The 25,327-nt window shown below is 42.5% G+C and overlaps 1 protein-coding gene across 1 annotated transcript in view; it reads right to left on the reverse strand.

Moving 5' to 3' along the window:
• LOC126266915 (mediator of RNA polymerase II transcription subunit 23) overlaps nucleotides 1-25,327 on the reverse strand; it is a 174,781-nt gene that overhangs the window by 122,958 nt on the left and 26,496 nt on the right. Inside the window, exon 2 of the mRNA XM_049971600.1 lies at nucleotides 11,318-11,562. Coding sequence (XP_049827557.1) covers nucleotides 11,318-11,562 — 245 coding nt within the window. The remainder of the gene's footprint in view (nucleotides 1-11,317; nucleotides 11,563-25,327) is intronic.

Raw genomic sequence — 25,327 nt, forward strand, 5'->3', positions numbered from 1 at the left:
TTTTATGTCTTCTAGTTTCATCCACATCACATACATAATAAAATAGACTGGAGTATAAATCATTTTTGAAACACCAACAAAAATGAATAATTGTTTAAAATCAGCTATGTCGCATATTTAAAATATGCAATGACTAACAGGCAGTAGAACAGAAGCCAGAACAAGTAAGTTCTCTTGAGAATAGAAAGGCGATGTCGCAGGATGGGCATTGTGCAGAAATGTGACGTAGAATCACAAGGTATCACGTGAGATCACATGACAAAGCACGAGGCACTACTCAAGCATTGGTGGTAACCTTATATGGTAACATATGACGGGCGGAAGGGCGATGGCCAGACGCCAACGTGGTAGGGGTTGATGTAGTTTATAAAGGCAGTAGTGGCGGCACCCTGAGGTTGAGTTCAGTTCTGACAGCGGTCCAGGAGGGACCTCCCTGAAAGTCAGGCCTGGGCCTTGGACTTGGGTAGTTTTGCTCTGGCTCTGTTCGTGTCTCTGAATTAGCCTCGTACCATCCTCCATAGGTGAAGTTGCAAGTACAAGGATAGTGTGTCATTTATTCAGTTTTGCTCCAACACGCAATTAAAGATTGCAGTAATCCAAGTCTTGCTTGTCTGTTTGTAAATTTCTTACCGAGTTCCGCAACTCCTTCAAAATATCCTGTTAGCCTTCTCCACGTCGCTAACTGGACGAACCATTCTCTCTTTCCTTGTCATTAGGCATCTAGAACGCTCACCAGACGCAACATATAAACAAAAATTTGGTGCCAGGTGTAGGGTTCTGTTCATCATGGATTAGCGTGCAATTATCACGACACAAGTTATAGGAATAGGTCACCTGTTTTGATATATCAATCCTGCTCAGCCTAATGTCACACAAAATGACAGAACAGCTTTGAGAATCCCCTTTTGCACTACTTGGATAACCCATACACAGACCAGTGACAGAGCCAGGAGTTAAAGGAGCTCTCGAGTAGAAGAAGAAGCCAAGGAACAGACGGTGCCAGAAGAAGAAAGAAGAAGAGGACCAGACCAAGTGGTGCAGCCTCAGTAGCAGATAGACAGCGCCTGAAGCAGAAAGAAGAAGATGTCAGGATCAAGTGGTACAGCTTTAGTAGCAGCAGACAGGCAACGCCTCAAGAAGACAGGAGACGAGACCGGGATCAGCCCAGCAGAAGGACTGCACTTGGGAACACAGGGGTCGACCCAGAAGATGGCCAGGGGCGGTGCAGCCTCAACAACAGCCGCAGCAGCTGATAAACAGAGCCCAGGGTCAAAGTGGACATCCCGGAAGGTGGTCAGAGGCTGCCGACAGCAGCACGTGGTTGCAGAATGCACACAGAGGCGATGCAGGAGCACCATCAATTGCAGAAGGCTGCACCAGTTCGCAGACACCGACGTGAGAGTAGCCAGCAGTAGCAGCAGCTGTGGAGGGCAGCGCGTGGTCACAGGTGACGCAGAGGCGGTGCAGCGGCACCAGCGACAATGGACAATGGTGTGGGCAACACACGGCACGGGGCAGGCCATGGCAGTGGCTGCGCATACAGATGCCTGACCTTGCAGTCGGCGGTGCAGAACAGCAGAAGGAACACATCAGGAGCAACGGCAGTGGTGACGATGGCCAGTGGCACAAGTTCAACGCCTCATAGCGAACGATGCACAGAAGAAACGACGCCAGTAAGAAATTCCACGGCGAGTAAAACAAAAATTAGCAGGCATGTCGTGTGATGGTGATAATATTTCACACACAGGCACTGGCGGATATGAGCAACCCATTAGGCAATTTGTTAATTTGTCAGATGAGATAAAGTTAATGCCCTAATCTTTCGATGGCACTAAGAACACTCTAAAGGAGTTCCTCGATAACTGTGATTTAGCACTTGAACTTGCTGATCCAGAGCTGCATGATACTCTTTTGAAATTTGTTAAGACTAAAATAGTGGGCTCAGCACATAATAAGTTGTTGGTCAGAGACCTAAGCACCACATGGCGAGATGAGTGAGCCATATTAGTAGAAAACTATGGCACTAAAAGGACACTTGACTACTATGCTTGTCAACTGTTTTCAAGTCGGCAAGAACATGGGATAAGTAAAGCACAATGTGGCTCAAGGTTGGATACAATGCAACACCATTTCAGGGAAGCTATTAGAAGTAACATGATAGAATCAGAATTAGAAGGTAGCCCTGCTCTTGTCTGGAAATTAAGCCGAGCTGTGTTTATCCAGAGCATTTATGATGATAGGATAAAGACCACAGTGCGAGCGTGCGGCAAACAGTTAATGCTAGCAGAGGCAATAGAGATCGATCTGACAGAGGAGAGCGTGATAGCCTCTTCCCGTGAAAAGATGATCACCCGAGGTGGTGGTGCCATGACACGAAACGTAAAGAAGGCCTCAAAGTGCTTCAAGTGCAAGAAGCCGGGCCATATCACACGAGATTGTCATAGCAATAAGGTAATACGGAAAGTAGAACCTCTTGCAGCAGGAAATTGCACGGAAAATGACCGAGTGCCAGTGGTGAAACGCTCACAATGTAATTTGCCGAGTTGCAGGGGCCCATGTATGCAGAATAAATCTGTAACATGCCAAAGAAAAGGTCATTATGCGAGAGACTGCCCAGAGGATGCTTGCCATATGCAGAATTCATATAGGAAAGGTAACAGCCAGAAAACTAAGTAATGATGTAAGAAAGCAGTCGTCTTAGGCCCTGCCTGGGAAGATATTAACAGTTGAATGCAAGAGCAAATATGAGTTTGTAGAACTGGAGTGTGAGGAAGATATTTATCATCGCTTGAGGTTTCTCATTGATAGCAGGGTGCAGATAGATAGGTCTAGTTAGGAAAATTAGTCTGAAAAACGGTGGAAAAGGTAATGCAGCTGAACGTATTAGGATTCGGGGAATCGCTAATACAGTTGCAAAGACAGAAGACAAAGTAAACCTCGGATTATGGGTGGGAAGTGAAATGTGACTGAGGCATTGCTACCATGTAATCGGGGAAGATGTTGATCTTCCTTTTGACGGGCTGGTGGGCTGAGATATTTTCAAGGAAAATAGAGTCATAATCAATTATGCAACCAGAAGTCTGTGGATCCACAGGGAAAGAATCGGAATGAAGATGGAGCGAGATTGTGAGCTCCGCACAGTTCAATTAGGTCGCTTTACGAGATGAAGACAGGGTCACTGGGTGAGCTCTGCAGAGTAACTTCGAAAGAGAGAGAAGGCTCTATCGGCAAAGGATTAAGCACGAAGCGAGAAACACGTGGAAAGGCGACGTGAGTTCTGATAAAAAGTCATTAGCAGTTGAAACACAGCAGCAGCAGCCAACAGGGATTGCCAGAGAGAAGCAAGAAGGGCAGAACCCAAATGTTAGCCAAATGTTAGCAGTGTATCACTGATAACAATTGGACCCCGAGAGGGACGGGTGTGTCGGATAAAAATAGAGTCGAGCAGAATGATGGAGGCTATCATTCTGAAACAGATCACAAAGGGTGTGTATCTATCAGAGACATTAGTAAAAGTAGAATTGGTAGAATGTCTAATAAATGTCCTGAACACTGCAGAGAAATGTGTGTCAGTAGAATGACCACGGGTAGTAGCCGAAGAAGTTCCACAGTAGAAATTGTTGAGAGAATCCTTCAGAGTGAATCACGTAAGTAAAAGTAAGCCACAGTTGAAGATGAGAATAAGTGTCATGAAGGAAAATATTCAAGTGACCACTTAAACGCCAATGAGAGGGCAGCAATTATAGAGTTATGCACCATGTGCAGTCACATTTTGCATTTGCCAAGAGACAAATTATTGTACACAGATAGTATCTGGTATGAAATTAAACTGCTGCCAGAAGCGGAAGACAAGATGACAAGTTCGTGACCCTACAGAATACGACAAGCACAAAAGGAGATACTCCAGTGTGAAATTGAGAAAATGTTAGAGGATGACACTGTAGTACCGAGCAAGAGTGGATGAAGCTTTCCATTAATAATTTTGCCTAAAAAGAAAGATGCTAGTGGAAATCAAAAGTGGCAAACAGCTGCAGACTACAGGCGACTGAATGAGATCTCCCTAAATTAAAATTCTCCATTACCAAGAACAGATTAAATTCCTGGTGGTCTTGGAAAGGGAAAGTACTCCTTGATCCTGGATTTAGCGAAGGACTATTATCAGGTTTAATTAGATGAACAGGATCGAGAAAAGACGGCTTTCAGCATGCCATATGGGCATTATGAGTACAAAAGAACGCACATGGGACTCAAAACAGCTCTAAGTACATTTCAGAGGTTGATGAATTCCAATATGACAGAGTTCCATGTGATAAGTTGTTCATCTACCTGGACAATGTGGTCATATTCGGCTCCTCCTCAGAAGAACACAATATGCAACTGGCAGAGGTATTTGAAAGACTGAGACATCACAACTTAAGTGTGAATTTTTGCAGAAAAAAGAGTGCTAATTGGGCCATATTATATTGGCTGAGGGCTTGAGGCCAGACCCACAGAGGGTCAATGTAATAAAGGAGTACCCACAGCCCAGAACAACTAAGCAATTAAAGGCATTTCTAGGCATTGTGGGATACTACTGACATTTTATAAATGACTTCAGCAAAATCGCGAAGCCCTACACAAATTGTTAAAGAAAGAAGCGCCTTACACCTGGGGTGTTGAGCAATAGAATGCTTTTCAGTATTTGATGGATAAACCGATAAGACTGCCTATACTGCAGTATCTACACTTTCATAATTACGACTGACACTAGCCAATCAAGTATCAGAGCTCTGCTGCGTCAGGGAAAAATTGGAAGTGACTTACCTATTGTGTCACCTCAAGGACGCTAAACAAGGCAGAAAGAGGGTACAGTACAATTGAAAGGGAGAAGTATTTTACACAGTATGTACTTGGCAGAAAGTTCTTGATATGTACTGACCATAAATCCCCAAATCAGTAGGTAGTATACCAGATCCTTCATCCAGACTGATGAAGTTTAGGTTGAAACAGGAGGAGAATGATTATAAAATTGTGTACAAGAGTGACAAACAGAACCAAGTTGCAGACACACTCTCGCGAATAAGACAGGTCAGGGCAGCAAGATTGCGACCGGAAGGCAACAGTAGCCAAGGTCAGAATATGGCAGATGCGGAAGCCGTAGTGCAGGTCAGGGACTCACAGGCAGGTGAACACAGCAGGGCTGTTGACTGACACAAACAGGCAGCAGTCGTGGCCAACAAGGACACAGGACACAAGACAGCTGGGCTGAGGACTGAGAAACATTATATTTGGGAGTGTGAAAACTGTATCAGTGATATAGAAAAGTATGTCAGGAAACAACAGAGAGCTGAGTCTATAATGACAGAAGAAATAAGTGAAGGTGGAAAAGCTGCAATAGTAACACAGTTTCACAATTCTTCCATTGGAGGACACCAGGGCATAGGAAGGATCTACGTGTTTTTCGAAAGGTGTGATATTGATATAGTAGGTCCATTAAATCAGACGGACAGTGGAAGCAAGTATATTCTAATGTTTCAAGATACGCAGATGAAGTTTATGGAAGCTGAACTGATTGACAGACATGATGCCAGTACAGTAGAGTGCATGCTAGTTGAGAAGATTATACTGAGGTATGGGAAGTATTGTTAAGTAGTATGGGAAGTTATTTAATAAGTGAAACAATGAACAGAGTGTGTAAATTGCTGCATATTGAAAATATTCAGACTACCAGCTACTACCCTCAAACACACAGATCATCAGAAAGGGTGCACTGAATGTTAATGGAGATGTTGCAGCATTATGTGAATAAAGCACAGCCAAATTGGGACAGTTGGGTTCCATTTGCAGTTTTTGTATACAATATGAGTCCGCACAATGCAACAGGATATACGTCACATGAGTTGTTCTTTGGAGGAACATGTAATATTCCAGGGATACTGCAGAAAGATCCAGCTGGAATGAGGTTACAATTTTGACGATTACTTGGCAGAGCTAAAGGAGTGTATGCATGAAATGCACTGGTGTGCAAGAGCGCATAATGTGCAATATAAAATAAAGAACATGGAATACTATGAAAGAAAGCAAAATCTCAAGACATTTCATTGTGGGGATAAGGTTCTGTTGTTTGACAAGAGCATATGAAGAAGCAGCTCGTATAAGTTAGATATGCAATGGCGAGGTCCGTACACAGTAATACAAACAAAGGGGCCTAATGTGGTAACCTGCCTGAAACGAAACATGCATCTTACAGTTCATGCAATAGATTGAAGGAGTTTTTTTAACTCCAGATGTCAGTGTCGTACTGCATCACCGGCGTTATCTTCCTGCTCACAGGGATTGAGCACTCCAGACAAGAACCGTACATGCAAATAACAAAGTTCCAGACGTCACCCGAACTGTATTACATTATAACAGAGCAAGCGAAAATTTACAGTGTAACTTGGAAAATTCTGAGTTATTTCAACTTGATGCAACTGAATCAAAAATTTGCACACACCGAGGTTCTCGCGAGGTGGACAATTATGTATTGCAAGGATAGATTATCTTTACTGAACATGAGTGCAGAGTTTGCAGTAAATTGGCACATATGAAAAATTGAAAAGGTGCAGGAACTAATTGGACAATTAGCAGGGCATGAACCCTAGAGGAAGATGGCACTATGTACTTCAAAGAGAAGGTAGATGTCTTAGAAGGAGAACAGGAACAGCTGCTCAGACTTTCAAAGGAGCAAGTGACTATAGTTAAAGCTACCTCAACTAGTTTTAACCAAACAGTAAGCTCCATAGTAAAAAAATGAAGAGATTATGAAGCATGGAATGAAACAATTAAGCCAACACATAGTAGAATTTAAGAACAGTACTGACAAACAGTTCTAGAAAGCAGCCATTTTGATCACTGTTAAATGAGCAGTTAATACAGCTCACAGGCATATTCACTGAGCTAGACTTGGCATACAATATGTTAATATCAGCAATTGTTAACACTCAGAAAGGCATTCTGGAGCTGCATCTGATCAATCCAGTACAGATCATGAAGTATCTACAATTGACAAAAGACGACATCATGGATAAGCAGTTCCCTGTTGTACTTACTGGCAACAGTGGTTATCAATTGATCAGAATTATTGATATGGATGTTTTCATAGCTGGAAACACCTTAAGTTATGTGCTGAGTATCCTGCTAGTGGAGGACAACGAGTACAAACTCTACCAAATACTACCGTTACCATCACAAGTGGATGGAACAAGGCATTTATTTATGTATTCTGCCCCTGAGAAAGAGCTACTGCCAATTGATGATGTGAAACGGCAGTATGTGAAGTTAAATAACAAGCAGTTACAGTGTTAAACAGTAGCTCAGAGCCTAAAAATATGCATACAGGGTTTCATTCTCTTGTTTACTTATGATCATGAGAGATGTGAGGCGAAGATGCTGCAACCAGTGCGAGAAGTTCTGAAGGATTTGCGAGCAAAAGTTAATATTATTGAATGAAAGTCTGTGGACACCACAAAGTAATAATGAATGCCTGTTTATTGCACTGGTGGATGATGGCATTGCCGTCATCTGTCACGAAGGAAGACCCACAGATATTGTGCTCGGAGGTATATGGAAATTGTAATTTTATGTAAATGTCATGGATACAAGCTCAAATGATGTTACAATCTGAACATATAATACAAAAAAATGTTCCTAGTAGTGAAACTGTGCCAAAATTGAGTACTGAAATAGATTGCTGCAGAGTAAACAACAAAAGAAAACATATGAGTGAACTTAAGTTAGATTTCTCTATACAGCCTGTAGTTAGGCAACTAAATGACCTAACTGCTGCAGGACAAAAATTGAATGAGTTCCAGAATAACATTGAGCATCAGAAGAGAAGTGTGCTCAGCAATCTCTCGTTAAGTCAGTTTCCTTTCTGGAGTTTCATGGCCTCTGGTGTGGTGATAATAGTAATTATTTGTTGTCTATGCAAGTAGTGTAATTGTTGCAAGGATTGTTTTAAAGTTGTATTCAAAATAATGGGTGATGACTGTTGCAGAAAAATATGCGTTAAAAACACTATCATAAATCGATGCCCAGATAGAGATGTAGCAAGATATCATCCTAGAAGGAGGATATCAGAAGACAATGAAGAGATAATCGATAGACCTGTAGTGCCTGCTAGACAAGTGTGAAGTGATGTTACATGAAGTATGTGTCAAAGTGTTAAAACGGAAAAAAGCTGAAAAGGTTGACATAGTGTCTATCAAAATGTTGAACCGGAAGAAAGTGTGGGGGAAAAAAAAGAAGAAGAAGAAATTAAGTGTTTCCTTTGTCATAAAATGAAATTTTAATCATGTTCCAAAGTGTGCAACAATGTATAAAGTGTAATTGATGATGAATTTGATTGTAAAAGTGATTGTAAAGAAAAGTGTAATCATGATATGCGATGTCCCCTATTGTAAAGTGAAATGTATGTATAACAATGTAACATTGATGTATTAAGTGTGAAATGTAAATGTACTCTTTTACAGAAGAAAACTGATTTATACTTATCACTGTGGAAAACTACATATTTATGTATGTTGGAGAAATATTGTAAAACAAATGTATATGCTTTCCATTACAAGGAGTGATAAAACATGTAAGAAAGTGGTATAAAAATTTGTAGTCACTGAGGACAGCATCTACAAATTTTTCCCTGAGGGAGGGAGGTATCGCATATTTAAAATATGGAATGCCTAACAGGCACTAGAACAGAAGCCAGAATGAGTAATACAAAGGCGATGTCAGAGGATGGGCACTGGCCGGAAATGTGACTTAGAACCACGAGGTATCACGTGAGGTCACAAGACAAAGCGCAAGGCGCTACTCAAGCAATGTCGGTAACCTTTTATGGTAACATACGAGGGCCGGGAGGGCAGTGGCCAGATGCCAATGTGGAAAGGGTTGACACTGCCTATACAGGCAGTAGCAGCAGTACCTAGAGGGGAGTTCTGTTCTGACAACGGTCCAGGAGAAATCTCCTGTCAAGTCAGGCCCGGCACTTGGACATGTGTAGTTTTGATCTGGCTCTGTTCACATCTCTGAATTCGCCTCGTATCTCCTTCCATGGGTGTAGTTGCAAGTACAGGAATAGTGTGTCATTTCTTCAGTTTTGCTCCAATGAGCAATTAAAAATTGCCGTTATCCAAGTCTTGCTTGTTTGTTCACATATTTCTGAGCAAGTTCCATAACTCCTTCAAAATATCATGTTAGCCTTCTCCACATCACTAACTGGACAGACCATCCTCTCTTTCCTTATGTCATTAGGTGTCTAAACCGCTCGCTGGATGCAACAGCTGGTAGAATTACAGAGCCAGTAATTACAGAAACAGTATCATGGGAACACATGTACAGAGTGGCAATGTGTTGCAATGACCAATTGTCACTGGCAACCCTGACCAAATGTGTGTTGAATGCTGTGCATATGTACATGGCTGAATACAAGGGAACCAGCTAAGTACTATGCCCCATTGAATATTGGTTGGTGCAGATGGGAATTGTGGAAACCTTTATCCAAACTGGTTCTGTCACAGAGGGTCAGCAGACATCACGACAAAACAGTAATGGCCGCCATTTGGCTGTACCTGACACACAGAGTATTTTCAGGCGGGTGATACAGTGGAGGGCCATGGGCAGAGTTTTGTACTGGCAGTCACAAAGCAGGGGATGACATATTCGAATATATGAAAACCTGAAATTAGAGCCATATCACTTGAACGTAGTCCCACACATTCAGCATGGCAACATGCACAAACATTACATCACAATGTTCAACGTTCCGCTTACCAAACAATTTCAAGTTTCATCCATATTAATTGCTGATGGTTCACGAGTTGTTATATTAATAGGCAAAACAGACTTGTGAACTGCACTGATATTCCTGCAACAATTAACTGAGACACACTGTTTCTTTGCCTGATGTCCAATGAAGCAAACTTTTTCAGATATGTTAATAAGCAAAAATTTTTGTAATCATCTCGGAAAAATATACAATGTTTACATGAAAAGCCCCAGGTAAATCCAAAAGTTGGGTGGTGAATCGAGTTGGCAGCACCCTATTTTTTGAGGATGATGCCAGACATGTAGCAACAGTGAATGTCGGCCACTATTGCAAAATGTTGCAGAACTTCCTGATTCCAGTGAAAAAAGGAACAAAGATTGTATTTAACATCCTGTCAACATCAAGGTTATTAGAGATGGAGCACAAGCTCAGATTGTGTGAAAGGTGGGGAAGGAAATTTGTCATACCCTTCCAAAGGAATCATCCTAGCATTTCCTGAAGCAACTTAGAGAAATCACAGAAAACCTAAATCTGGATGGCTGAATGTGAGTTTGAAACGTCGTCTTTCTGAATTTGAGTCCAGTGTGCTAACCACTGCACCATCTCACTCGGCCTGATTCCAGGATTACGGACAATAAGGCTGCTGACGTGGCCATCTCACTCCCCAGATTTAACAGCTGCAGATTACTTTTTATAGAGTTATGTGAAGGAATGGATCTGTGCCAATCGTTTGCGAACAATTGCTGGAATTAAGACTGTCACTAGCCATGAAATAAGCACCAGTGCACAGGATACATTAAGACAAGTTATGGAATGCTTCCTCCAACACTTTCATTAGAGTATCCATGGAAATGGGTGACATTTAACAGTGTAATGAGATCTACCAAAATGTGTTACATACCGTACTTTAGAAATTGACAATTTATGCAGTTGTATCTCATATTGTATTAAATTACTACTTGCATCTGTCATGTTTCTGTTACATTTGAAGATGGCAGACACAGTATGTGACACCATGTACAAGTTTAATGCGATTGCAGAACACTGGCTTTTTTGTGTCAAGTCTGATCCAGTCTTATTTTCTTATCATGCAAAAATCTTCAATAATTTACATTACCTGTGTAAACTTCAATATTTAAACTACTCTACACATCTAGGTATTCATTGTTCCCACCATTATCAAAATAAATAATAAAAGGGCAAAACATGATGCACCAATCTGTCCCTCAGCCTCATTACTTAGTTATGCAGATATTAAAAATGAAGAACATCAATATCTCTTTAGATTATGGCAGCAGCATATAAATCAAGTGCAGCATAAATGGTATACTTTTATGATGATTCTTTCATGCATTCCAATCCTTTTGTCCAGCAGTTTGTATTAGTTTATACTGTTTTCTTCTGTCGTGTATATCCAACAATGTAAGATATAAAGCCCACATTTGCATGTTTTCGTTGATTTTCTTGCACACTGCCCAGCAAATATTTCATATTAAGTAACAGAAAAAAAGTGAAAAAGTAAAGTATTTTTACCTTGCTGGAAGGACATTACTTGTAACAAGATTCTCAAGAAGAGAGAGAAGCAGTTTCAAGCGGCTGTGATTGGTCATTCCAGCTGCTGTCACAAGATATAGCTTTACAGCTGCCTCCACCTGTTCTGCAGGCAGCCCTGTCAAAGTTGTTTGCAGCTCCTGTTGAAAAGTTTGTATTTTTGCAGCCTCATATTCAGGACGATGCACTAAGCAACAGCTGAATGCTTCCTCCATCATGTCCACTTTCTGTAAGCCAGAATAACAGGTTTAGAATTTATTCCAATACGATAACATGACAAAAAATATAAATAAATAAAACAAGAAAATTGCAAGCACAAGTGACTGTGAACATACAACCACTAAAACTTTATTCTCCAACACAAAATTAAAAAGAATACTATAAATTCTTTTAAAAATATAAGCATGGATCTAAAGCAGTTGTCATTTACACATATAAAATATTCAATAATTGGCACTATAAAAAGGTTTTAATCGTGCCTTTGACGGGCATGGCTCATCTTTTGACAAGACAATTTTTTTCTTCCAACCAACATAATCAATGTAGCTCTCACTTTCCCAATGCATCAAAATAACAGCTCTTGTAACTGTTTAAACTCTATGGACACATCATAAATGAAATATCTGTATTAAACTGTGTATTAATGAAGAAGCGTTAGGATTGTCATGCATTTTATGTATACTCCGAACACCTGCCAACACAGATACTTCCATATGTGCATACACGCACAACTGGTACATTGATTACATGAAAGCATTATAAGGTGCACATTCAAAATAAACATTTTATACTGAGAGCTATGATTAATATCTGCTTATAGTGTTATTACATTATATTATTTGTGTTCAATGAATGCTTCATGGGATGCTAAATAAGTACTTTTGTAAGCAAAACAGGTGTATTTTTCTTTTTTTTATATGCTGCAGCTTTTCTCATTATAGTGCCATACTTAGCTACTGTTTACCTACTGCTACATACTTCACATTCATGTAATTGTCATAATTATTAGCCATTCGACATCGAATGCTGGATAAAAGCCTCCTGTAGTCTTTTACATGGGCTCTGGCTACACTGATGGCCACTAAAATTGCAAGATCATGAAGGTGTTAAATTAGCATGAAGGTAACTACATGCTGGCATATGCAAACCATTAGCATTTCAGCACAACCATGCAAGTTCGGTAAGAATAAAACCATATACAACATGTAAGAAAGAAAACATTATGGAGAGGATTTCTCATTCAGATATTTCACCTGAATGTTGTTTGTTTGTGAGAAGATCATGACACACCTCTTGCGAGAAAGAGAAACATGTACAAGCAGATGCCATAACTCAACAGCAGTAGGATTGTTGCCTACTGAGACTGAGGTTTCTCGTACTGCTATTTTGTTGCATTTTTTGGCTGGTACCTGTAACTGCCCTGTGAATAATTGAATTGATGGGTTCAGGAGGACCAGGCAGAACATCTATGGTCCCATAAAATTAATGACAGAGAGAACAATCTTTTCTTGGCTGTATAGGATCTTACAGCCTGTCACATACTTTTAGTCAGAAAATGTGCTAGAATGAGATTTTCACTCTGCAGCGGAGTGTGCGCTGATATGAAACTTCCTGGCAGATTACAACTGTGTGCCAGACTGAGACTCGAACTCCGGACCATTGCCTTTCAAGGCAAAGGTCCTGAGTTCGAGTCTCGTTCCGGCACACAGTTTTAATCTGCCATGAAGTTTCAGAAAATGTGCTTCATGCAGCAATACAAGTAACCAAAGAGAAAGTATAAAAACATCTGAAAACCACAGACTATCACCAACACAGTCATTGTTGCAGCTTCTTTTACAAAGCAACAGAGAGAGATCTGCCAACAATGGTGAGACCAACAACATTGAACATGTGAGTGGCACCACATCATCTTTTCAAACGAGTTCCGGTTCTGCATGCAGCATGATGATAGACATACCTAAAAGTGGAGGATCTGACGCAATTGCCAAATTGTATTTGTCACCACCATACAGGCCAAGTAATCAGATCAAGCACTTTGTGTGATGGTACGGGGTGACAATGGGTACATAACATGATCAACTGTTTCACCCAGCCAGTAATCCAATGGCAGCCGTTACATTTCTGACTTGTTAAAGCTAGTCAGTGGGCCCTGTCTTCAGAGTCCCTACAATGTTATCTCTCAACAAGATTATGCGAGACTGCATGTTATCTTTGCTGTCTTGGCTTATATTCATGCAGGGATGTTCAACTTTTGCCCTTGTCAGCATGTTCTCCAGATCTTTCACCCACTGACGCTGAAAACATCTGGTCATAGGTTACTGACACACTAGCACATCACCATTCCCCAACCACTAACATGGAGTCTAGCATACTATTGAAGCAGCATCAAACGATGTACTGATACCTGTCATCCAAGCTCAGTTCACCTCAGTGCCCAGTCGGGCTTGTCCACAAATGAAATTCAAATTTAATCACATATTCTTCCTACTGTAGTGTATGTATACAATAAGAAAAACTTCATTTTTTGGTATCATTTCTGGTGTTGCAATTTCAATGGCCAACAGTACTTACACACCCAAGTTACTCCTAAATGTATTCTAATGTCATCTACCTACCTTCCATCAGGTAGTCATCTTAGTCTTTTCATACCACTTGGAATCAAACAAAGGACCTTCATAGTTCATCTGCTATCAACTCCCGCATGGCTACGTGCTCTGCCCATCTCCATTTAATTTTCATTGCACTTGTAATTATATCTTCTACTTCAGTTTGTTCATTGATCTATTTGTTTGTTTTCCTGTAACTCCTAATAATTCCCAAATGGCATTTCGCTATTGTTTCCTGACCAGCCCTGAGATTCTGAATGATTTTTGCATTAATTAAAAGCCCCTATCTCTCAACCATCAACCATGTGTTGCCTTTAAATGTCCAAAACACAAAAACTAATCCACTGTCTCAACTACTCCATTGTTAATTTGTGCTATTTTCTCTTTAATATGTTGTTGTGTTATTTTAAACATACTGAAATTGACTACTTACAAACATGCTCTATTAAGTTCCTCCATACATACATTAATGAAGTTTTGTCTGCAATACAGGGAAACAATGATCACTAACAAAATCTGTTTCATTAACATGCATCCCTTCTTCATTTTCCCACTTTTAGGATCTGAAAGCTCCCTCCAGAGCTACTGAGAATGGTGAAATGGCAGACATGTCACTTTCAAAGAAATAGCCTGAGGAACATCCATCTATTGGAGAAGCGAAATTTCCAATAATGTGTTGCAGTGGGGATGGAATACCACAACATAGAGGAACGCCGAGGTACAATGATACACAAGCTTTCCCAGAAGGCACGCAGCTGATGACACACACAACCTACTAACCACCTCCAGCATTCACATTAACTTATGGCTAACCGTCTCCAGCATTAACATCAGCATGTGGCAAGACTCTTCTAACTAGGTGCCAATGCAACACTGTACGAGGTGCATTCAAGTTCTAAGGCCTCCGATTTTTTTTTCTCCGGACTGGAAAGAGATAGAAACATGCACATTGTTTTAAAATGAGGCTGCGTTCATTGTCAATATGTCCCAGAGATGGCAGCACCGTACGGCAGATGCAATTTTACCGCCAGCGGCAAGAATGAGAACTGTTTTAAATACTTAAAATGGCGACGTTTTCCTTACTTGAACAGCATGCAATCATTCGTTTTCTGAATTTGCATGGTGTGAAACCAATTGAAATTCATCGACAGTTGAAGGAGAGATGTGGTGATGGAGTTATGGATGTGTCGAAAGTGCGATTGTGGGTGCAACAGTTTAATGAAGGCAGAACATCATGTGACAACAAACCGAAACAACCTCGGGCTCGCACAAGCTGGTCTGACGACATGATCGAGAAAGTGGAGAGAATTGTTTTGGGGGGATTGCCGAATGACTGTTGAACAGATCGTCTCCAGAGTTGGCATTTCTGTGGGTTCTGTGCACACAATCCTGCATGACGACCTGAAAATGCGAAAAGTGTCATCCAGCCGGGTGCCACCAATGCTGACGGATGACCACATGGCTGCCCGTGTGGTATGTTGCCAAGCAATGTTGACGCGCAACGAAAGCATGAATGGGACTTTCTTTTCGTTGGTTGTGACAATGGATGAGATGTGGGTGCAATTTTTCAATCCAGAAACAAAGCGCCAGTCAGCTCAATGGAAGCACACAGATTCACCGCCACCAAAAAAATTTCGGGTAACCGCCAGTGCTGAAAAAATGATGGTGTCCATGTTCTGGACCAGCGAGGGCGTATTCCTCACCCATTGCGTTCCAAAGGGCACTACGGTAACAGGTGCATCCTACGAAAATGTTTTGAAGAACAAATTCCTTCCTGCACTGCAACAAAAACATACGGGAAGGGCTGCGCGTGTGCTGTTTCACCATGACATCGCACCCGCACATCGAGCTAACGATACGCAACAGTTTCTTCCTGATAACAACTTTGAAGTGATTCCTCATGCTCCCTACTCACCTGACCTGGCTCGTAGTGACTTTTTCCAACAATGAGACACACTCTCCGTGGCTGCACATTCACCAGCCGTGCTGCTATTGCCTCAGCGATTTTCCAGTGGTCAAAACAGACACCTAAAGAAGCCTTCGCCGCTGCCCTGGAATCATGGCGTCAGTATTGTGAAAAATGTGTACGTCTGCAGGGTGATTACGTCGAGAAGTAACGCCAGTTTCATCGATTTCGGGTGAGTAGTTAATTAGAAAAAAAATCGGGGGCCTTAGAACTTGAATGCACCTTGTATTAGTCAGCTGTGTGTGTCTTCACCACCTGACAATATAATTCTCAATGGGGCACTGTAAGCAGGCAGATTTGATGACAACCCAGCAACAAACAGTTCGGTAGTGAATACGTGTACTGGTTAGCACTTCCACCAGGCACTCACTGAACACACTTGTTCGGGTCTGAGGTTCGACACCATCGAGCTGCCCATGGAATCAAATGAATGCTGCGGGCACACATGAAGTCACCACAATCTGCGCTAAGTGTAGTTGTTCTGGTCTGCAAGACTGATACATTGGCCTCGGCTGGTAGCCACCTTAGCACACCGACAGTAAGCCACTCAGTGATGTACAACGCTTTCATGCACAGCTGCCTCCGCTGTACCATATATGAGGACACCATGGGCCTATTCAAGGGTATGCACCAGTGTCCAATACAGCTAGATGTATCAATAAAGTGTTTCGCCCTCATCTTAAATGGACTCCTTACTCTCTCATCCACTGATTGTACTCACAATGTGTGGGTGAGAGGTTAAACTATGCTGAGGAACCAAAGAAATACTCCTCCAAATCTGAACAACAGACCACTGAATCAGCTGGTTACAAATGATGACAGATGAGGAATGCCGCATGGGTGGCAGCGCTTATAGCCTTCTGACATCATGATAATTGATGTCAGGAAGTTTGGGGGATGCTGTCGTTAGCACAACTAAAGTCAGTGTGTCAATGGGTCACCAGTATAAGAGTTATTCTGCTGACAAGTGGAGCATGAAGCAGCAATGCCAGCGATGTGAGACCAAATGTGGACTCCAACAGCAGCAATACAATGGCAGTACTTGTCGGAAAAGGGCATGTTTGAGGCAATTGGGATCAGTACATGAATTTCTAAGTCACTGTTTCATTTTTTTATCATGTTTCTCATTCCCCCCCCCCCCCACCCCCCCTTTCTCTTCCACTGTTCGTACAGTGGAAGCAAAATGGCACCAGGTACAGAGGATGAGGAGATGACAACCCGGGAAGAGATCCAATGCTTACTCAATCGGGTTCCCAAATGTAAGCAGATAATATTGAGTTGCAGACATATTGATTTGTGTAAGGAGCTACAAAAGTTGTAGAAAGAGAGAAGGGAAGATTTGCTAGTGTTTCCTTATCCATCCTAGGTACTAGTACCACCATACTAGTTACTTCTTTTTTAGTCAAAGAAAAATATTATGGCATTCATGAAGCTTTAGGAAACAGAAAATCAATACCCATGATATTACGGACAATGACAAGTTAATAAAGCCCTTACACATGAAGCAGTACAAAGAATACTCAATGCATTCCAGTGTTGATTGTAAGCAATGAAACAAAAAGTTACATAGTGTGGCCTTCACAGTGAATATAATGAGGAAACCAGCAAAACAACAAGCTGTGAAACAAAGGAACTGCATTAAATTCCAGGAAATCCACAGCATATGGTAACAACCATGAACCATGGACCTTGCCGCTGGTGGGGAGGCTTGCGTGCCTCAGAGATACAGATAGCCGTACCGTAGGTGGAACCACAACGGAGGGGTATCTGTTGAGAGGTTGGTTCCTGAAGAGGGGCAGCAGCCTTTTCAGTAGTTGCAGGGGCAACAGACTGGATGATTGACTGATCTGGCCTTGTAACAATAACCAAAACAGCCTTGCTGTGCTGGTACTGCGAACGGCTGAAAGCAAGGGGAAACTACAGCCGTAATTTTTCCCGAGGACATGCAGCTTTACTGTATGATTAAATGATGATGGCATCCTCTTGGGTAAAATATTCCGGAGGTAAAATAGTCCCCCATTCGGACTACTCAAGAGGATGTCGTTATCAGGAGAAAGAAAACTGGCGTTCTACGGGTCGGAGTGTGGAATGTCAGATTCCTTAATCGGGCAGGTAGGTTAGAAAATTTAAAAAGGGAAATGGATAGGCTAAAGTTAGATATAGTGGGAATTAGTGAAGTTCGGTGGCAAGAGGAACAAGACTTTTGGTCAGGTGACTACAGGGTTATAAACACAAAATCAAATAGGGGTAATGCAGGAGTAGGTTTAATAATGAATAGGAAAATAGGAATGCGGGTAAGCTACTACAAACAGCATAGTGAACGCATTATTGTGGCCAAGATAGATACGAAGCCCACAACTACTACAGTAGTACAAGTTTATATGCCAACTAGCTCTGCAGATGACGAAGAAATTGAAGAAATGTATGATCAAATAAAAGAAATTATTCAGATAGTGAAGGGTGACGAAAATTTAATAGTCATGGGTGACTGGAATTCGGTGGTAGGAAAAGGGAGAGAAGGAAACATAGTAGGTGAATATGGACTGGGACAAAGAAACACTTGGTTCAAGAACCATAAAAGAAGGCTGTATACATGGAAGAAGCCTGGAGATGCTGACAGCTATCAGATAGATCATATAATGCTAAGACAGAGATTTAGGAACCACGTTTTAAATTGTAAGACATTTCCAGGGGCAGATGTGGACTCTGACCACAATCTATTGGTTATGACCTGTAGATTAAAACTAAAGAAACTGCAAAAAGATGGGAATTTAAGGAGATGGGACCTGGATCAACTAAAAGAACCAGAGGTTGTACAGAGTTTCAGGGAGAGCATAAGGGAGCAATTGACAAAAACGGGGGAAAGAAATACGGTAGAAGAAGAATGGGTAGCTTTGAGGGATGAAGTAGTGAAGGCAGCAGAGGATCAAGTAGGTAAAAAGACGAAGGCTAGTAGAAATCCTTGGGTAACAGAAGAAATATTGAATTTAATTGATGAAAAGAGAAAATATAAAAATGCAGTAAATGAAGCAGGCAAAAAGGAATACAAACGTCTCAAAAATGAGATTGACAGGAAGTGCAAAATGGCTAAGCAGGGATGGCTAGAGGACAAATGTAAGGATGTAGAAGCTTATCTCACTAGGGGTAAGATAGATACTGCCTACAGGAAAATTAAAGAGACCTTTGGAGATAAGAGAACCACTTGTATGAACATCAAGAGCTCAGATGGAAACCCAGTTCTAAGCAAAGAAGGGAAAGCAGAAAGGTGGACGGAGCATATAGAGGGTCTATACAAGGGCGATGTACTTGAGGACAATATTATGGAAATGGAAGAGGATGTAGATGAAGATGAAATGGGAGATACGATACTGCGTGAAGAGTTTGACAGAGCACTGAAAGACCTGAGTCGAAACAAGGCCCCCGGAGTCGACAACATTCCATTGGAACTACTGGAGGCCTTGGAGAGCCAGTCCTGACAAAACTCTACCATCTGGTGAGCAAGATGTATGAGACAGGCGAAATACCCTCAGACTTCAGGAAGAATGTAATAATTCCAATCCCAAAGAAAGCAGGTGTTGACAGATGTGAAAATTACCGAACTATCAGTTTAATAAGTCACAGCTGTAAAATACTAACGCGAGTTCTTTACAGACGAATGGAAAAACTGGTAGAAGCCGACCTCGGGGAAGATCAGTTTGGATTCCGTAGAAATGTTGGAACACGTGAGGCAATACTGACCCTACGGCTTATCTTAGAAGCTAGATTAAGGAAAGGCAAACCTACGTTTCTAGCATTTGTAGACTTAGAGAAAGCTTTTGACAATGTTGACTGGAATACTCTCTTTCAAATTCTGAAGGTGGCAGGGGTAAAATACAGGGAGCGAAAGGCTATTTACAATTTGTACAGAAACCAGATGGCAGTTATAAGAGTCGAGGGACATGAAAGGGAAGCACTGGTGGGGAAGGGAGTAAGACGGGGTTGTAGCCTATCCCCGATGTTATTCAATCTCTATATTGAGCAAGCAGTAAAGGAAACAAAAGAAAAATTCGGAGTAGGTATTAAAATCCATGGAGTAGAAATAAAAACTTTGAGGTTCGCCGATGACATTGTAATTCTGTCAGAGACAGCAAAGGACTTGGAAGAGCAGTTGAACGGAATGGATAGTGTCTTGAAAGGAGGATATAAGATGACCATCAACAAAAGCAAAACGAGGATAATTGAATGTAGTCGAATTAAGTCGGGTGATGCTGAGGGAATTAGATTAGGAAGTGAGACACTTAAAGTAGTAAAGGAGTTTTGCTATTTGGGGAGCAAAATAACTGATGATGGTCGAAGTAGAGAGGATATAAAATGTAGACTGGCAATGGCAAGAAAAGCGTTTCTGAAGAAGAGAATTTTGTTAACATCGAGTATAGATTTAAGTGTCAGGAAGTCATTTCTGAAAGTATTAGTATGGAATGTAGCCATGTATGGAAGTGAATCATGGACGATAAATAGTTTGGACAAGAAGAGAATAGAAGCTTTCGAAATGTGGTGCTACAGAAGAATGCTGAAGATTAGATGGGTAGATCACGTAACTAATGGGTAGGTATTGAATATAATTGGGGAGAAGAGAAGTTTGTGGCACAACTTGACCAGAAGAAGGGATCGGTTGGTAGGACATGTTCTGAGGCATCAAGGGATCACCAATTTAGTATTGGAGGGCAGCGTGGAGGGTAAAAATCGTAGAGGGAGACCAAGAGATGACTACACTAAGCAGATTCAGAAGGAGGTAGGTTGCAGTAGGTACTGGGAGATGAAGAAGCTTGCACAGGATAGAGTAGCATGGAGAGCTGCATCAAACCAGTCTCAGGACTAAAGACCACAACAACAACAACAACATGGTAACAACAAGATAAAATAAAAACCCCTGTTGATCCTGAAACTTCACCAAAACATGTGTATGGGGAATAAAAACAAAATTAAGAAACTTTGTTTTGGTCAAGACACACTCTCTACAAAAATAAACGACTCCAGTGGATTTTGCCTGCTTAAGTTTCCCTGTAAGGGATGAGCAGAATTTCCAAAATCACTGAACAAAGCTGTAGCAGATGCAACAGCTCTGGCAGAAACACAGACAGTAACCAGACCTAGAGGCGGGAAGGTAGAATTTAACAAGAAGTAACAGGTTAACGATGTGGTTGGCCTGGTCAAATTTGGTGCAATTGCACAGAACAGACTGGCCATTTGGAACGAAAATGTCACTGAAGGTTTAAGTGTAGGGAAAGTAAGTAAACAAGAGGTGGAGTTTGAAAACCACGATTAAACAAAAACAGGAGCACTGCAACCACTGTGTGGCATTCCTTGTAAATGTAAACAAAGGAAACCTGTGTGCAGAAGCATCTACATCTACATCTACATCCATACTCCACAAGCCACCTGACGGTGTGTGGCGGAGGGTTACCCCGAGTACCTCTATCGGTTCTCCCTTCTATTCCAGTCTCGTATTGTTCATAGAAAGAAGGATTGTCGGTATGCTTCTGTGTGGGCTCTAATCTCTATGATTTTATCTTCATGGTCTCTTCGTGAGATGTACGTAGGAGGGAGCAATATACTGCTTGACTCTTCGGTGAAGGTATGTTCTCGAAACTTTGACAAAAGCCCGTACCAAGCTACTGAGCGTCTCTCCTGCAGAGTCTTCCACTGGCGTTTACCTATCATCTCCGTAACGCTTTCACGATTACTAAATGATCCTGTAACGAAGCACGCTGCTCTCCGTTGGATCTTCTCTCTCTCTTCTATCAACCCTACCTGGTGCGGATCACACACTGCTGAGCAGTATTCAAGCAGTGGGCGAACAAGTGTACTGTAACCTACTTCCTTTGTTTTCGGATTGCATTTCCTTAGGATTCTTCCAATGAATCTCAGTCTGGCATCTGCTTTACCGATGATCAACTTTATATGATCATTCCATTTTAAATCACTCCTAATGTGTACTCCAAGATAATTTATGGAATAAACTGCTTCCAGTTGCTGACCTGCTATTTTGTAGCTAAATGATAAGGGATCTATCTTTCTATGTATTGTCTACATTGAGATTCAATTGCCATTCCCTGCACCATGCGTCAATTCGCTGCAGATCCTCCTGCATTTCAGTACAATCCTCCATTGTTACAACCCCTCGACACACCACAGCATCATCTGCAAAAAGCCTCAGTGAACTTCCGATGTCATCCACCAGGTCATTTATGTATATTGTGAATAGCAACGGCCCTATGCCCCCACCCCTTGCAACACACCTGAAATCACTCTTACTTCGGAAGACTTCTCTCCATTGAGAATGACATGCTGCGTTCTGTTATCTAGGAACTCCTCAATCCAATCGCACAATTGGTCTGATAGTGCATATGCTCTTACTTTGTTCATTATACGACTGTGGGGAACTTTATCGAACGACTTGCAGAAGTCAAGAAACACGGCATCAACCTGGGAACCCGTGTCTGTGGCTGTGTTCCAAAATTCTACAACTGATCGACGTTAGAGATATAGGTCTATAGTTCTGCACATCTGTTCGACGTCCCTTCTTGGAAACGGGGATGACCTGTGCCCTTTTCCAATCTTTTGGAACGCTACACTCTTCTAAAAACCTACGGTACACCGCTGCAAGAAGGGGGGCAAGTTCCTTCGCGTACTCTGCGTAAAATCGAATTGGTATCCCATCAGGTCCAGCGGCCTTTCCACTTTTGAGCGATTTTAATTGTTTCTCTATCCCTCTGTCGTTTATTTCGATATCTACCATTTTGTCATCTGTGTGACAATCTAGAGAAGGAACTACAGTGCAGTCTTCCTCTGTGAAACAGCTTTGGAAAAATATGTTTAGTATTTCGGCCTTTAGTCTGTCATCCTCTGTTTCAGTACCATTTTGGTCACAGAGTGTCGGGACATTTTGTTTTGATCCACCTACCGCTTTGACATAAGACCAAAATTTCTTAGGATTTTCTGCCAAGTCAGTACATAGAACTTTACTTTCGAATTCATTGAACGCCTCTCGCATAGCCCTCCTCACACTACATTTCGCTTCACGTAATTTTTGTTTGTCTGCAAGGCTTTGGCTATGTTTATGTTTGCTGTGAAGTTCCCTTTGCTTTGGCAGTTGTTTTCTAACTCGGTTGTTGTGCCACGGTGGCTCTTTTCCATCTCTTACGATCTTGCTCGGCACATACTCGTCTAACGCATATTGTACGATGGTTTTGAAGTTTGCCAACTGATCCTCAACACTATCTGTACTTGAGACAAAACTTTTGTGTTGAGCCGTCAGGTACTCGGTAATCTGCTTTTTGTCACTTTCGCTAAACAGAAAAATCTGCCTACCTTTTTTAATATTTCTATTTACAGCTGAAATCATCGATGCCATAACCGCTTTATGATCACTGATACCCTGTTCTGCGTTCACTGTTTCAAATACACTCCTGGAAATTGAAATAAGAACACCGTGAATTCATTGTCCCAGGAAGGGGAAACTTTATTGACACATTCCTGGGGTCAGATACATCACATGATCACACTGACAGAACCACAGGCACATAGGCACAGGCAACAGAGCATGCACAATGTCGGCACTAGTACAGTGTATATCCACCTTTCGCAGCAATGCAGGCTGCTATTCTCCCATGGAGACGATCGCAGAGATGCTGGATGTAGTCCTGTGGAACGGCTTGCCATGCCATTTCCACCTGGCGCCTCAGTTGGACCAGCGTTCGTGCTGGACGTGCAGACCGCGTGAGACGATGCTTCATCCAGTCCTAAACATGCTCAATGGGGGACAGATCCGGAGATCTTGCTGGCCAGGGTAGTTGACTTACACCTTCTAGAGCACGTTGGGTGGCACGGGATACATGCGGACGTGCATTGTCCTGTTGGAACAGCAAGTTTCCTTGCCGGTCTAGGAATGGTAGAACGATGGGTTCAATGACAGTTTGGATGTACCGTGCACTATTCAGTGTCCCCTCGACGATCACCAGAGGTGCATGGCCAGTGTAGGAGATCGCTCCCCACACCATGAAGCCGGGTGTTGGCCCTGTGTGCCTCGGTCGTATGCAGTCCTGATTGTGGCGCTCACCTGCACGGCGCCAAACACGCATACGACCATCATTGGCACCAAGGCAGAAGCGACTCTCATCGCTGAAGACGACACGTCTCCATTCGTCCCTCCATTCACGCCTGTCGCGACACCACTGGAGGTGGGCTGCACGATGTTGGGGCATGAGCGGAAGATGGCCTAACGGTGTGCGGGACCGTAGCCCAGCTTCATGGAGACGGTTGCAAATGGTCCTCGCCGATACCCCAGGAGCAACAGTGTCCCTAATTTGCTGGGAAGTGGCGGTGCGGTCCCCTACGGCACTGCATAGGATCCTACGGTCACGGCGTGCATCCGTGCGTCGCTACGGTTCGGTCCCAGGTCGACGGGCACGTGCACCTTCTGCCGACCACTGGCGACAACATCGATGTACTGTGGAGATCTCACGCCCCACGTGTTGAGCAATTCGGCGATACGTCCATACGGCCTCCCGCATGCCCACTATACGCCCTCGCTCAAAGTCCGTCAACTGCACATACGGTTCACGTCCAGACTGTCGCGGCATGCTACCAGTGTTAAAGACTGCGATGGAGCTCCGTATGCCACGGCAAACTGGCTGACATTGACGGCGGCGGTGCACAAATGCTGCGCAGCTAGCGCCATTCGACGGCCAACACCGCGGTTCCTGGTGTGTCCGCTGTGCCGTGCGTGTGATCATTGCTTGTACAGCCCTCTCGCAGTGTCCGGAGCAAGTATGGTGGGTCTGACACACCGGTGTCAATGTGTTCTTTTTTCCATTTCCAGGAGTGTAGTTTGGGTCTGTTTGTCACCAGAAGGTCTAATATGTTATCGCCACGAGTCTGTTCTCTGGTTTAACTGCTCAAGGTAGTTTTCAGATAAAGCACTTTAAAAAATTTCACTGGATTCTTTGTCCCTGCCACCCGTTATGAACGTTTGAGTCTCCCAGTCTATATCTGGCAAATTAAAATCTCCACCAAGAACTATAAGATGGTGGGGAAATCTACTCGAAATATTTTCCAAATTATCCTTCAGGTGCTCAGCCACAACAGCTGCTGAGCCCGGGGGCCTATAGAGACATCCAATTACCACGTCTGAGCCTGCTTTAACCGTGACCTTCACCCAAATTATTTCACACTTCGGATCACCGTCAATTCCCTTCGATACTATTGCACTTCTTATTGCTATAAACACGCCTCCCCCTTCACTGTCCAGCCTGTCTCTGCGGTATACATTCCAATCTGAGTTTAGGATTTCATTACTGTTTACATCTGGTTTCAGCCCACTTTCTGTCCCTAGTACTATATGGGCATTGTGACCATTTATTAATGAGAGCAGTTCTGGGA

This window comes from Schistocerca gregaria, chromosome 4 (genome assembly GCF_023897955.1).
Source record: "Schistocerca gregaria isolate iqSchGreg1 chromosome 4, iqSchGreg1.2, whole genome shotgun sequence".
In the NCBI taxonomy this organism is placed as follows: Eukaryota; Metazoa; Arthropoda; class Insecta; order Orthoptera; family Acrididae; genus Schistocerca; species Schistocerca gregaria.